Source organism: Macrobrachium rosenbergii, chromosome 48 (genome assembly GCF_040412425.1).
Source record: "Macrobrachium rosenbergii isolate ZJJX-2024 chromosome 48, ASM4041242v1, whole genome shotgun sequence".
Taxonomy (NCBI): domain Eukaryota; kingdom Metazoa; phylum Arthropoda; class Malacostraca; order Decapoda; family Palaemonidae; genus Macrobrachium; species Macrobrachium rosenbergii.
The window spans coordinates 9,263,002-9,278,752 of NC_089788.1; the positions used below are offsets into that span (position 1 = coordinate 9,263,002).

General features: G+C 39.8%; 1 protein-coding gene across 2 annotated transcripts in view; it reads right to left on the reverse strand.

Moving 5' to 3' along the window:
* LOC136831246 (1-phosphatidylinositol 4,5-bisphosphate phosphodiesterase epsilon-1-like) overlaps window positions 1-15,751 on the reverse strand; it is a 417,095-nt gene that overhangs the window by 320,999 nt on the left and 80,345 nt on the right. For both annotated transcript variants that reach the window (XM_067091301.1, XM_067091300.1), the window contains exons 4-8: window positions 12,094-13,465; window positions 9,861-10,483; window positions 8,780-9,155; window positions 7,992-8,079; window positions 6,896-7,086 (exon numbers count right to left, since the gene is read on the reverse strand). In XM_067091301.1, coding sequence (XP_066947402.1) covers window positions 6,896-7,086; window positions 7,992-8,079; window positions 8,780-9,155; window positions 9,861-10,483; window positions 12,094-13,465 — 2,650 coding nt within the window. The remainder of the gene's footprint in view (window positions 1-6,895; window positions 7,087-7,991; window positions 8,080-8,779; window positions 9,156-9,860; window positions 10,484-12,093; window positions 13,466-15,751) is intronic.

Consider the following 15,751-nt stretch of genomic DNA (forward strand, 5'->3'; position numbering starts at 1 on the left):
TGGCGAAACGGCTGGACAACTCTAATGAGAAAATGGATCAAATGTCGGCTGTTTCCTCTGAAGGAAAACTTGGAAATAAATGAGGCGCTGGATTGAATTATTTTTTCGTGAGAAAAACACAAGAAGACGCATACAGTTTTAGACCACTGAATTGAATGATAATTTTCTTCTTCTTAACGGAAAAATATACATACATACATACATGCATATATATATACATATATATATATATATATATATATATATATATATATATATATATATATATAGAGAGAGAGAGAGAGAGAGAGAGAGAGAGAGAGAGAGAGAGAGAGAGAGAGAGAGAGAGAATTTAAGACTTCTGAACTGAATGAGAATTTTCGTCTTAAAAACAAGCAGAGAGAGAGAGAGAGAGAGAGAGAGAGAGAGAGAGAGAGAGAGAGAGAGAGAGAGAGAGAGAGAGAGAGAGAGCACTCTAAGACGAATTAAGACCACTGAACTGAAAGGGAATTTTCTTCTTCTTAACGAGCAAAGAGAGAGAGAGAGAGAGAGAGAGAGAGAGAGAGAGAGAGAGAGAGAGAGAGAGAGAGAGAGAGAGATATCTTAGGTGGAAGGATGAGAGACTAGGATCCTCTGTCTCTCTCCCTCTCTCTCTCAGCAAAACACAACCAATACGAAGCGTTCTGTCGATTCGTAACGATCAGGTCATAAGTCAGCAAGAGATAGGGAGTACTTGGCCCTTTGTTCCGCCGGATTCACTAAATTTCATTTTGTTTTTATTTACTGTTCGTTATGGTTTAATTCCTCACATAATCTACTGTACCTACTTTGAATTTTACACACACACAGACATATACACACACGTATGTATAATCCACAAATATCGCTTGATAAAGTACCAGAATATTAATGCCAGGATACTATTATTATTATTATTATTATTATTAACTTCCATTTAACGAGATTTTAATTTGTACATCTGCACCGGCCACTATTCGAAGAGTGATAGTGATGGTCGGCCGACGTGACCGTTCGCCTATCCGTCTATCACTATACCTAAACTGAAGGCCCAGGTTCGAATCCTGGATGCGGTGGATGCATTTAAAATCTTTTTTGGGTTTTAAGTTATTCCCAATGTATACTGAATTCCACGTTAAGTGATATTTGTTGGTGGCTCAATATTTGCTAGTACAAAAAGTCATGCGAGTGAGAAAACACACACACACACACACACACACATATATATATATATATATATATATATATATATATATATATATATATATATATATATATATATATATAAATGGATGGATGTATGTGTGTTCCATCGTAACTCTGAAACGCATTGAGAAATTTCAACGACACATGTTATACATATGACTTACTATTTGGAAAAGAATACTGTTGAGGTAAGACATCACTAGCACCAAAGAGCACCAAAGGGCACCAAAGGGGGTCGGGGTGGGAAGAGCTTCCCTGAAAAAGGGCTGGTTCTGCCCGTAGACTTAGTAACTAAATAAACTCTCGGTATACATATGACTTACTATCTGGACAAGAATACTGTTGGAGGCGGGGTAAGACATTACTGGCACCAAAGGGGGTGAGGGTGGGAAGGGGATGACACTTGAAAATAACAGAAAAGACAGATATAATTTTATAATCCATAGTTTTCCAGGTCGCTGAGATGAATAGTGACACTCCCAATGCCCTTTAAGTCCAAGTTCAGCCCCAATAGGAAGGGGGGGTGAGTTGGATGAAATATAAAATGTCAAACATGTTGGGCAATTTAAATGCAGCAACTATCTTGAGAGAGAGAGAGAGAGAGAGAGAGAGAGAGAGAGAGAGAGAGAGAGAGAGAGAGAGAGAGAGTTTATTTGTTGTCATTCAAGAGTTTTCCCGGGCAGCGCAGGGTTAGTCAGCTAGTATATGTATATATATATATATATATATATATATATATATATATATATATATATATATATATATATATATATATATATATATATATATATATATATATTACAAGACGGACTCAGTTTTCAAAATTAGGATCTTACGTCTTTACAACAGAAATCTTTTCGTTGTTACAGGAATTTTCATGAGATGTTTGCAAGTTAACGCAAACAAAACAGGTAGTACTCAACATCAGAAATCCAAATTCAAGCAATTTCGATTAAATGACTTCAGTGTTTATTAATTCACTTGGTTAATCAAAAGTTATAGTATATCAAATTTTATTTTTAGATTTATTGTATTTAGTACCTTTTAATCTCCTCTAATTCGCTCCAAAAGTTGTTTTCAATTTCATCATTCTTTGGAATTCATATTCAAACCAAGAGTTTACAACGAAAAAAAATCTAATTAGCGGTTTTGAGCCTTTTCTCATTAACCAGAAATATTCTAAAAATTTTAAAGCTCATCTTAATTAGCTTTTTGGATTCTTACCTCAACTATGAAAAAAGAAAAATGGAATGATCTATGATTTTACAACAATGGCGCATTACAACAATTGAAGTTTACAAAAAATGTATATTACATTACATGACATTTCACCCTTTTTATGGATGAAGCACTGTTGACGATTAGTTTATCTTTCGATATCTTCATGAGTTGACAGGCTGATGATAATCACTCCAAAGTAGGCCTAACATTATCTATTTATTTTGAAACCTTTATGTTTCTACATTTTACTTTTTAGTTTTCTGCAAAAGAAAACTATTGTGCCGGCTTTGTCTGTCCGTCCGCACTTTTGTCTGTCCGACCTCAATCTTAAAAACTACTGAGGCTAGAGGGCTGCAAATTGCTATGTTGATCATCCACCCTCTAATCATCAAACATACCAAATTGCAGCCCTCTAGCCTCAGTAAATTTTATTTTATATAAGATTAAAGTTAGCCATAATCGTGCTTCTGGCAACGATATAGGATAGACCACCACCGGGCCGTGGTTAAAGTTTCAAGGGATGCGGCTCATACAGCATAGTACCGAGACCACCGAAAGACAGATCTATTTCCGGTGGCCTTGATCATACGACGTACGGAAAACTCGATTGCGCCGAAGAAACTTCGGCACATTTATTACTTGTTGCTATTTGAACAGTCTTTAAATTTCTTATATGATACAGATTCCTGTGGTCCCACAATGGCCTCACTTTAAGCATCACTGATATATTACTGCAACGCCAGTTTAAAATAAATGTTAATCTATCAACTAATATCCTCTCTCTTAGGGTTTTCCATCTTTACCTTCTCATCCTCATACTTAGCCTTTCCATCTTCTAATCTGGGCTAGACAAGGACTTCAGTTTGACCGTTCCATTGGCCTTGACAAAGAAAACCCCTCCACTTATTTCCCTCGGGATCCTTTCTTCTTCTTCTTCTTCTTCTCCTTCTTCCTCCTCCCTGTTCGTGACATCCCCCCACCCCATCCACCCCTCCCTTTCTATCCTCCCATCTTTCCCTGTCCCAAATTCCTTCTTTTCTTCTCATCTTGTTTTTCCCTCCCTCCATCGACTTCTCCCTCTCTCTTCCATTCCTTTCTTTTGTCTCTCCTTGTTTCTCCCCCTCCTCGCGCCTTATGTCTTCCCATCTTTCCTCTATCTTTTTTCCTCCCTCTATGTGCTCTCTACTATCCCTCTCTGTCTGTCTTTTCTTTCTCTTCTCCCTTTCCCTCTATCCTCAACCGTTTCAAGTCCCTCCCTTCTTTTCCTTCTCCCAGGCTCTCTCTCTCTCTCTCTCTCTCTCTCTCTCTCTCTCTCTCTCTCTCTCTCTCTCTCATTTCCATTCTTTTCTCTTCCCGCTCCCTTCCATTCTTACCCTCTCTTTCGCTTTGCTTCTTTTCCTTCCATTTCCTCCTCTCTTTTACTTTTGATTTTGCCTCCCTCTTTCCTTCTCTCTTTTTCTTCCATTCTTTCCCTCACTCCTTTCCCCTCTCTTTCACTTTACATCTCTCCCTCCCTTCCTCCGTACCCCTTCTTTTCTTTTCTCTCTTTCCCCCACGCATTCTCCTCTTTCCACCCCTCTGTCCCATTTCCTATCACCACTTCTTCCCCTCCCTCTTTCCTCCATTCTTTCCTTCCCTCCTTTACCCACTCTCCCTCACCTTGCATCTCACACTCCCTTCCCCCTTACATCATCATTTCTTTTCTCTCTTTTTCCCCACGTTCTCCTCTTTCCACCTCCCCTCTATCCCAACTCCTATCATCCTTTCTTCCCCTCCCTCTTTCCTTATCTTTCTTCCATTCTTTCTCCCCCTCTCTCTCCCCTTGCATCTCACCCTCCCTTCCTTCTTCACTCATCTTTTCTTTTCGCTCTTTCTCCCCCGCGGTCTCCTCTTTCCAACCGCCTTTATCCCCCTTCTTAGCAACCCCTCCTATTTTTTCCATATTTCCCACCCCCTCTTCTCTCTCTCTCTCTCTCTCTCTCTCTCTCTCTCTCTCTCTCTCTCTCTCTCTCTCTCTTTCCTTCCCTCACTCTTTCTTTCGCCCTTCTTTTCCTTTCCCTTATTTCCCTATTTATTCAACTCATAGTGAGTTCGAGTCTTTCATAAAAAAAAAGGTTTCCATAAATTTAACTTCAATCTTCCTTTACTCTGAAGGTGAAGAGATCACTGCTTAATCTGTTCATGTTCATTTGTTATTTTCTTCTCTCGGTTTTATTTTCTTTTTTTACTTTTAAGCCTCATTCTACTCTATGCTGGCTCTAGAATTTACTGGCCTCTTTATGTTTGTTTTATTAGCATGTGAGATCACTTTGAATAATAATAATAATAATAATAATAATAATAATAATAATAATAATAATAATAATAATAATAATAATAATAATAATAACAACAACTCACTCAAGCTGACTATCTATCAAAATTCAGAACCTGCAGTTATGTAAATATAGGTACAGTGAGATTTAACAAAAAAAAACTGACTAAAGTGTTTCCGACTCGCTCATGAATTAAACCATGAACGTGAGCTGGCAATGAGCCAAACGTCCTACATACACGTATACATATACATGTATGAATGAATTTTTATCACATCACCGTGATTCATATACAAGCATTAAGCTACAAACGTCCTTTAATATCCAATTCGCTCTACCTCGGAAATAATATATTTTCATATATGTTACCCGAAGGGGAATTTTCTAGTCGATCATAAATTCGTCGTCTCGTGGGCTCGAACCACGGAAGACAAGAACTCAGGACTACAGCTCGTCGTCTCGTGGGCTCGAACCACGGAAGTCAAGAACTCAGGACTACAGTTGGCCGTGTGGTTAAAGTCGCGTCACTGTAGTCCTCAGTTCTTGTCTTCCGTGGTTCGAGCCCACGAGACGACGAACTTATGATGAACTAAAAAATTCCCCTTCGGATAATATATAAGAAAATATATTATTTCCGAGGTAGAGCGAATTGGATATTAAAGGACGTTTGCAGCTTAATGCTTAATGCTTACATATATATGTATATATACATATGTATATACTGTACTGTATGTATATATGTATGTATGTATATATATATATATATATATATATATATATATATATATATATATATATATATTATATAAGTACATATATAATTATATATAAATACACACACATATATATATATATATATTATATATATAAGTACATATATAATTATATATAAATACACACACACACACACACACATATATATATATATATATATATATATATATATATATATATATATATATATATATAATTTGTGTGTGGATATATACATGCGTGTGGGTGAGCGTGTGCACAAATATCTAATACAATCCACACCAAACAACAATAAAAAAAATAATTACATCTTTAGTCCCTAAGAGACGGAGAAAAGAACCACTGAACATCCAACTGTCGATTACACAGGTCCAGGAGACAAAAACATATATCAAAGCCCGCCCCACCCCCCCCGCCCCGTCCTCTGCCTCTCTCTCTCTCTCTCTCTCTCTCTCTCTCTCTCTCTCTCTCTCCCATCCTTCACGAAGAACACCGGGGGAACTGATAGTGCTCTCTTCCCTAACGGCGTCTATATTAGGATTCAACTTGTTCTTCATCTGTTCTGTCCGGGTGTAATAGATTCGGAGAATTTGTGGCTCCCTTGATGTATTCGGAGGCTTAGGCGCCATTAGGCAAATTCAATTACTCACATCAGAGGCAACACTAGTTGAGCAGTTTAGGGAATTTTCCGTTGGCTTTTTTTATTGAACTTCCGCCACTGACGATTTGCATATTTTGGGTTCACGTGCAAACGATGCTTTCGGTGACGCGGGCAAGTTAGAACACTCGGTGTTTTTGTCTCGGTAACTACAGTACTTAAAATGCGAAGTTGTTCACCTCAGAATACACTGTACTTTGCTAAGCGTTACTTTGCTTCTTTTGTGCATTTGCAGGGATAACAAAAAAATTACTCCTGAATGCTTAAAATTGTTTACAAGACATTAACATACCAAGAGAGATAAACTTCTACAGGAAAATTATTCTTCAGATACGTAACTAGATCTACTAAATCCAACCCCAGGTTTGCAAGCTTCTATTAAAAAAATGAACTGAGGTCAAAGACAATTTAATTGTTTTTTTCGCAGAGGTGTACAGATACTGAGCCAAAATATCTTTAATACATAACTTGTCAAAAATCTTTCATAAATCATATGGTCTGTGTGAAATAATATATATATATATATACAGTATATATATATATATATATATATATATATATATATATATATATATATATATATATATATATATATGTGTGTGTGTGTGTGTGTGTGTGTGTGTGTGTGTGTGTATGTGTGTGTATACACTGTGCGTGCAAGACGCATATGGACACGGCCAAGCGCTTGCACAGAATACATCAAACAAAAAAACTCTGCGAACCCGGTCCTCTACCCCGCCCTTACCTTGAGTACATTATGAAGCAGAGAGTTGAAGCAGGTGTGCAGATAGTTCTCTGTGCAACGCTGGTAGAAATCTATGATGTTGGAGGCGGCGGCCACCAAATTTTTGGTGATGAAGCCAACACATTCGGGACTCATCGATAGCCGCTTTAACAGGGCTATGCTCCGCTCGGCTTCTGCTACGGTCGTCTTGCCTAGTAAGAATAAACAAACAATTGAAGTGAAATATGTTCTTATTTGAGCTCGTGTGTCCTGGAGTATAATTCTCCCCAAAAAAATATTTTTCGTAATGGGTGTTGGGTCCCTAAAAATCTACACAACGGTCGGTGGCATAGTCATTCCAGAACTGCTGAATCAAGTCTGATATTGAAGTTTTGGGTACAACTTCGGCAACACCAGCCATTTCATACATCCACTCATGGTGCGCATCAGCAGAGTCATCCGCGTTTGACACCGCACCAAGCGCCTCTTATTCTGGGCACACCAAGATCTTTGTGAATATTAAGGCTTTTCTGTTAAAGCACTTCTTCCATTCTAGCCAACAATTTCCCTTCAAACTCTTCGCCAGTCTAACATCTTCCATTCTCCCCACAAGTCCAAGCAATCTCAAAAAAATATATTATCTATGAAGGTAACTTCTTACCATAGTTTTGTATCTAGATATTGTTCACACTTCAACCCTAAACCCTAAATAGAAAACATAATTATTTACGTTGTGGACTGGACAAGTTTAGACGTCTTATGACGTCATCACATGGTAATTATGTATTTTGAAAACCTACGCAATTACCAATGCAATTTTCACCAAGAATGAATGTTGTTAACATCAGTTACGTGAGATTTTACATTTAGATAGAGACATTTGTGTCGAACTATTAACACTATTCGAATTCTCAGAAAATTAATGAAACAATTTAATAATGCTACCACACGTCGGGCAATGTAAACCTCACTCTTTCAAATTTTGTCTTTAGGCATAAAAATGTTTAAAATTTAACGATTCACTGAACTAGTGAGGAAAAGTACCAGAACCATCCGAAGAAACACAAATAACTGTGTAACCAAAAAAGTTTAATAAAATCATGGCTACAGCTCTTACCTGCATTTTCAGAGTCCATTCCTTCCTCGTGCTGCTGCCGCATACGCCGACGGCTGCCCAGGTAGCTTAGCATTTCCCACGTCAGCTCCTGTGACAGAAAAGTAAGGACATACATATCAGTAAAGTGGGCTAAAATTAATTCAATACACACACACAAATATGTGTGTGTATATATATATATATATATATATATATATATATATATATATATATATATATATATATATATATATATATAAAGTTTATTTTTATTACTTTATTGACACATGTTCACTCATGAAGCTAAAGCATGCTTTCAGGCGTATACTGAAAGATGTATTGTGAATATATATATATATATATATATATATATATATATATATATATATATATATATGTGTGTGTGTGTGTGTATCTATCCATATATATACATATATCTTTTAGTATAAGCCTGATAGTGCACGCCTTAGCTTCCTGAGTGAACAGAAGTATAGATACGAAATAAAATTTAAAAAAAATAAATAAGGCCATTGCTTGAAAATGAACAACTCAATGAATAAACTCCAATTCTGATGATGTCTGAGGCAGAAATGGGTCTTTTTGCATTTATAATCCACAGTACATTTACGATATTAGATTGCCTACATATGATCATATATATATATTATATATATATATATATATATATATATATATGTGTGTGTGTGTGTGTGTGTGTGTGTGTGTGTGTGTGTGTGTGTGTGTGTGTGTATAATACACTGAAATTCTGCAGTCCCCTTCACCACCCTCAGCCGCAACGCGACACTCACCTTGCTCCTGAAGTCATTCCCATGCCCATGGCCGGAGCCGCCACCACCACGACTCCTGACGCTGCCGGAGGGCTGCAAGTGAGTAGCCTCTGCAGAGGAGGTGCTGGCATCTTCGTCCTTCTCCCCCCGGAGCGTCCCAGTCCGTCCGCCGGTTGCTCTCCCTCGGAGGCTCGAAGTCGCGACGGTGGTGGTGGTGGTGGTGCCAGTGCTGCCCTTGTCTCTGTTGGCAACGCCCTGCAGGCGACGCAGCAGGTTGGAAGGTTGCCGGACAGGAGGCTGGGCCAAGTCCCTGTTGGATGACGTCACGGGGTCGGGCTCCGGCCTGGCGGGGGGCTCGAACGTAGCGAAGCAGTCCAGGACCAACTGCTCTTGTAATCTGCGCAAAGTTCATTCTCAATTGATATCTTACATAGACCGTAGGAACATCGAAGTAGAAAAAAAGAATTATTTTCATGTAATATACTACAGCGTTGGCCTTCTACCAAAGTCAATACTGAAAATCATGATTGAGAAAGACAAGCTGGTAATCATTTTTAAACCTTTAAGAACATTACGCGTTTGCTATATCTATCAATAGCGCTGTTAGCATACAGAAGTTTATACTTTATGGCGGATTGAATTGTAATTATAACAAAGAGCTGTTATCTCCCGACACTTAAGTGATACGCTCTCACTCAAACATAAGAGACCACTCGAACGATTTTGAAGCAAAATATAATGAGATATAAATTCTTCCTCCGCCCTTTTGTCGGAACTGATTTAAACGATGCAATCAATGGCAGCTCTTATTTTTTCGACGTCAATAACCTAAACGTTCCGACGCCAGTTTTAGTAGACGTAATCAATCAATCTTGTTTTCTTTAGACCTGCACAAGACTATCAGAATATTTCCTTAAAAACTAAAAGATATGAACGCATACTTTAATAATATTACAGATATAAATGTAAAAAGCTCCGACATTGATGAAAAACTTATTAAAGAACTCTGTAAACTGTAAAGTGCAAACAAATGCGGCCAGTCCGATGGACCACATAAAGGCCGATCAGTGGACACCGAAAATGCACCTGAAAAAAAAATTACCTGACTAAGGCGGGCTGCAAATCCAGTGCTCTGTTACCGACGCTGTTGGGCTTGGAAATCGGCGCCCCGAACTCCAAGAGGTCTAAGACGCTCTCCCAAGCAACGTTCATCTGACAGGCAGCGACGTGGAGCGGGGTATTGCCCAGGGCATCCGTCACAGATGGAGTAGCTCCGTACTTCAGGAGCAAATAGGTGATGGCCGAATTACCCCTGGCAGCTGCTAGGAAGAGCACCGGCAGAGTGTACAGGTAATCCCTGGTGTACAAGTCGGCGAACGTGAGCCTTGCCCCTTCCGCACTCGTGTACGTCACCAGACGTTCTCTCGGAACGTCTGGATTGAGAACCAGGATCCTGGCGTTGGATGGATCCGAGGCTGCACCTGAGGAGATGTGTTTGTCGGCGCCCCTGGTGCCGGGTGCCCTGGCGGCCCCTGGCTGACTCGTCCCTCCGATGTTGGCGTCCCAGGTGCAGGGGTGGACGTCGGAGAAGGTGAAGTAGCGCGGCTCTGAGCGGTCTCTTTCGCCGCGGGGTTCCGCTAGGCGGGTCGTGCTGTTCTCTGTCGATATGACCGGCCGGGGCACCACGAGCCAGGACGATGACCCGGGCATTGAAAGCCTCACTTGCTGTAGTTTAAATAAATAAATATGAATATTAAAAATAACGTTGCTATTGTCAAGCTGGCCTTTTGACATCACGAACTCATATTCGTGCGAACAGCCCGTCAAAAGTGGATAATGCTACCTAATAAATAAAAGCTTTCAAAAATTGGGGTTTCCCAATTCATTAACAGAGGCACAATGTAATCTTCTATTAAATATCTAAAATCTGGCTTATTAACCCTGAGTATAAAATGCAGCTTTTATCATCATCAATTAGTACGCTTCCGGTGAAGCAAACATAATTAGCGGCGTACACAATGAGGCTACGAGAGGCACATAAAGACCCTTAATACAAAGATAATCATCTCACAGTGACGATCATAATGGGGAAAACTCTTTACATTATTAGACCGCAATGTGTTACACTCAGGCGAAGCCTCTTTAACAAAGAAACGTTGTCGCTAACCAACATGATAAAACCTACATCATATAAAATATAATATATAAGTAAATGACAACATGATATGTTGACGACGCTAAACTCATTTAATAAGTAATTTCAGAATCGAGACAACGTCACTGGCAGTTACACTGAATCGTTTTATCTTATTTCACAAGTTACTCTATTTCATAAGTCCACAAAGTTTGCCTTAAACTAAGTGACATCCAAACAAAAGTTAAATTGAGCTTGACTTTAACCACATTTCAGACTTACAACTTGAAAATGGGTATATTATGTTGTTTTTCCTAAGTGAGGAATATAGCAGTTATGTGATTAATGTTTTACTCACTTTACAAAAACAAGCACAGAAAATACTGTACTCTTCTAACTTTTTTCCCATGTCCCCTGCAATATTAACCGGAAAATTTGCGTTTTTCCAGTTCAAACTTTCGCATCATATTCTGCTGAAAAACATCTCATGTAAAGTTTAATTCTTCGGCACAATGTTTAGTCACTCGTAAAGCAAGCTATATATATTTTATGTTCTTATCTATTTGCTATTTTCTCTAATATTTTAGTTTCCTTTTGTCTTGTTTTTTTTCTCCCACATAAGCATTCTAACTGGCACTGGTATCTACAGAGAGAAAATTATGATTAACACAGAAACCTGTATACGACATATTCAACTATGAAAAAAGTAGTCAAATTATTTTAGCAGCAAGAACGATATTTTGCACTTAAAATATTTAAGAACACGAAAAGATAATAAATTAGCAAATATTTAACGAAGTATGCCGGTTTTAACAAGCTGATTCAACTATAATAAATTAGCAAATATTTAACGAAGTATGCCGGTTTTAACAAGCTGGTTCAACTTTTCAGAGCGCGACACCAGTAATATCCACCAACAAAGAGCAAATCAAATCTTCGAAGATCACCGTGCTATGAAACTGACCCGCATTATCTGATAAGAAGCACACTTCTCGGCTGTGGGAAATTCACTTTCTTTTTAATTCACTTTAACTTTGTTATCCATATCTGTTTGTTTAAAATGTTGACTAATACCAACTTTTTTTTTGACAGTACTCTAACCACTGTCCCAAAAAATTGCTACTTTCAGTTCTAAATTAGCACAGTACATCCTCATGAGAGAGAGAGAGAGAGAGAGAGAGAGAGAGAGAGAGAGACCTACCTGCTGACTATCCAGTGAAAACGACCTCTGCCGCTGGAAAGTGTTGACCTCGCTCGACCTGACGACGGAGGAGTGCCGCCTCTTGTAGGCAGGTTTATCTCTGGTGGCCGGGGCATTGTCGGTGACGCCCGGCACCCAAGAGACTCTCCTGGTGGACATCTCCTTCTTGGCCTCCTTGATCTTCTCGTCCTTGTCCCGCTGCTCCCGCAGGATGTCTCTTTTCGACTCGTCTTTGATGATGCTCCTGTTCTCGAGGCCCCCCGGGGACCTCTTGCTGTCTCTGTTCTTGTCCTGCGGAGTGCTGCTCGACGTGGCACTGCCCAGGACGCCAGGGCTGGGGCTCTTGGTGGTCGCGGTCGTCACTTCGCTCGAACTCGAGGCCAGCCTCGACCGGTCGTCGGCGCTACTGCTGGCGCTGCTGCTGTTGCTGTTGTTGTTGTTGTTGGTCCCGTTTCTGGGCGTTTTAGGAAAGACCATCGGCCTCTTACTATCTAGTCGTGTGTCAGTTCTAACATCTAAATTAAAATCTAACCTACTGTCTTTCCTGGCTGTCGCGAAGGGCGACGGCGTGAAGGGGGGCACCGGGGTGTCCTCCCCTATCCCGCCACTGCCGCCCAAACCACCAACACCGAAACCACCACCACTCACAAAACCACCACCCATTCCTGTCCTGGACGGCTCAGGGGCACCACTCACTCCACACCGAACGACGGCACCGCCGCGACCTTTGGCGTCATCCACTCCGCGGAATGTACCGTCGCCTATGACCAACCCCAGCTGACGGAACCCCTGAGGTCGAATTCTGATCTCGGGGTCGCTGTAGGGGAGCGGGGGAGGCACGAAATGAATAGGCGACGCTGCCCTCGGCGACGGCGCCCTCGGGCTGCCCCGGTCGCATCCTGCCAGGGGAGACGAGGGACGAGAGCAAAAGGACCTCGGAGAACCAGAACGAGGTGAACATCGAGGTGATCCTCTTGGAGATGCCCTGGGTGAACCCCTGGGGGACGCTCTCGGAGAAGCCCTCGGGGAAGCCCTGGGGGATGCCCTTGGGGAACATCTAGGGGATGGTGTGCTCATGAAAGAGCTGTGCGGTGTGTTGAGACTTCTCCTGTCGACGCTCAGGATGCTGGTGGGCGACGCCCTCGGCGAGGGGCGCGCCCTCGCGCTTTGAGGAATCCCCCCAGCCCCCGACCCTCCACAACCTGCGCCCAGAGTGACCATCCCGCCCCTGTTGGGCTCCACGCCGTACCGCAGGAGCAACCTGACGACGTCAGCGGCTCCGTAATCAACGGCCAGATGGAGGGCGTTGGTGAAGACGCCCGGAACGGCGTTGTCTGTGTTGTCGCTGCTCGCTTCGCTTCTGTGGTCATACCTGCAAGCGATATCAACACTAGTAAAAGATCATTTTAGTGCATTAAAATTTACATAATAATAATAATAATAATAATAATAATAATAATAATAATTTCATCGGGATTAAATATTGTATATAGATGCAAAGCCCATCTGTTATGGACAACAAGACTGGAAAAAAAGATTAAAATATATGGCCATGATTAGAAATAACATACAAACCTTTAAAACATAAAACAGGAAATGCATCTCAATGAAAAAACATCCCAACTATCCTAGTATATATATATATATATATATATATATATATATATATATATATATATATATATATATATATATATATATATATATATATATATATATATACATATACATATAAGGGCCGGAGCTGAGGCTCGAAGTATACATCACGAAGGAAAATAAACTGTAGATGATGAGGATGCCTTTCCCTACTGCTTCCTTCGTGATGTATGTATATATATATATATATATATATATATATATATATATATATATATATATATATATATATATATATATGTATATATATACATGCATTTATAGGTACCTTTCGTCATCCATTAAACTACACTAACCCTTTTACCATTACTTCTATATATTTCACATTTATCATGCCTCCAATTCTTCTTATACCACAAATACTTAGTAAACATCTCTACAGCTTCCACCGTCTTTCGTTCACATTCAACATCCATACTTCACTTCCACATAGGAGAGTTGGTTCAACAATCCATCATACATTGCAACCTTGGCTTCCATAGACACTCAAAGCTTCCTACCAGTCTTATGCACATATCCTAGTAACTTCTTTGCTTTAACTTCTCAGTGACTCACCTCTCCTATCATCCCACCTTCTTCCTAAACAGCTATCGCTTCCGCTCTCTTAGTTCTTACGGTCTATAACAACATTCACTGCTATATCTCCCTGATTCCCATCTCTCCCTCAAAACTTTACTCTTGATTACTTTTCACCTTTAACTTTCTCCTTAAGCAAACACTTCATAACTTTTTCACTGGTCTCTGCAGTTTCCCCTCACTAGCCCTTATCAGGAGTAAATCGTCTGCCAACATCAGCCATTTCACAATCCATTCACGACTCATCTTCTTAGCCAGCTTAGCACCTATAACTACTATCATGTCTCTGAAGCACCTATAAATACTGTCATTTCTCTGAAGCACCTATAACTACTGTCATTATGAATCATCTATAACTACTGTCACCTATAACTATTGTCATGTGTCTGAAGCACCTATAACTACTATCATGTCTCTGAAGCACCTATAGCTACTGTCATGTCTCTGAAGCACCTATAACTACTGTCATGTCTCTGAACCACCTATAACTACTGTCATGTCTCTGAAACACCTATAACTACTGTCATGTCTCTGAAGCACCTATAACTACTATCATGTCTCTGAAGCACCTACAACTACTGTCATGTCTCTGAAGCACCTATAAGTACTGTCATGTCTCTGAAGCAAACATAACTACTATCTCTGAAACACCTATAACTGTCATGTCTCTGTCTTCTCTCATGACTACAGCTACAAAAATATCAAAACAAGCCCTGGTAACGACATACACTTGTCTCAACACCATTTTCGTACTAAACCAGTCACTTTCCGCTTATGAATTTTAACACCTGATTCACTTCCATCACAAAAAATTTGACCTCTGTACCATAACATATCGTCCTCTGAATTTCTTATCAATAATATCACAAGCTTTCTGTAGGCTCTAACATGACATATACAGCATTTTCCCTTTACTTTCAAACTTCTCACGTAACTATTTCATACAAAACTCTTGACCCACAAAGACTCTCCCTTGTCTAAACCAACACTGTTTTTCCCTGTAATGCCTCCTGTAATCTGCCTTACCTTTTTGGTCAGAATTCTTCTAGAAACCTTCCCTGGTACACTCAGTAATGTCCTATCTCTATAATTCCTAGTCTCCTCTGTTACCTTTGACCAAATGTAGAGGAACAATTATTTCTCTCACCAATTCTTTTGGAATCTTCCCCTCATCGCAACATATATTCACTAATTTTACACATACATAATATACTGTATATATATATTTATAACTGGTTATGTTGTCGTTTCTAGAAAACTTCAATTTAAGGAGGAACAGGATAGCCAGAAGACGTGGTAAAATTCCAGACATTATTATTTCTTAGAAATTAACAGAGGCACAGCCGAGCTTTTGGGAATACGTAACTTTTCCCATCATCAGGGTCACTTATCTATGGAATTACATAAAAATAAAAAGAAACAGTAA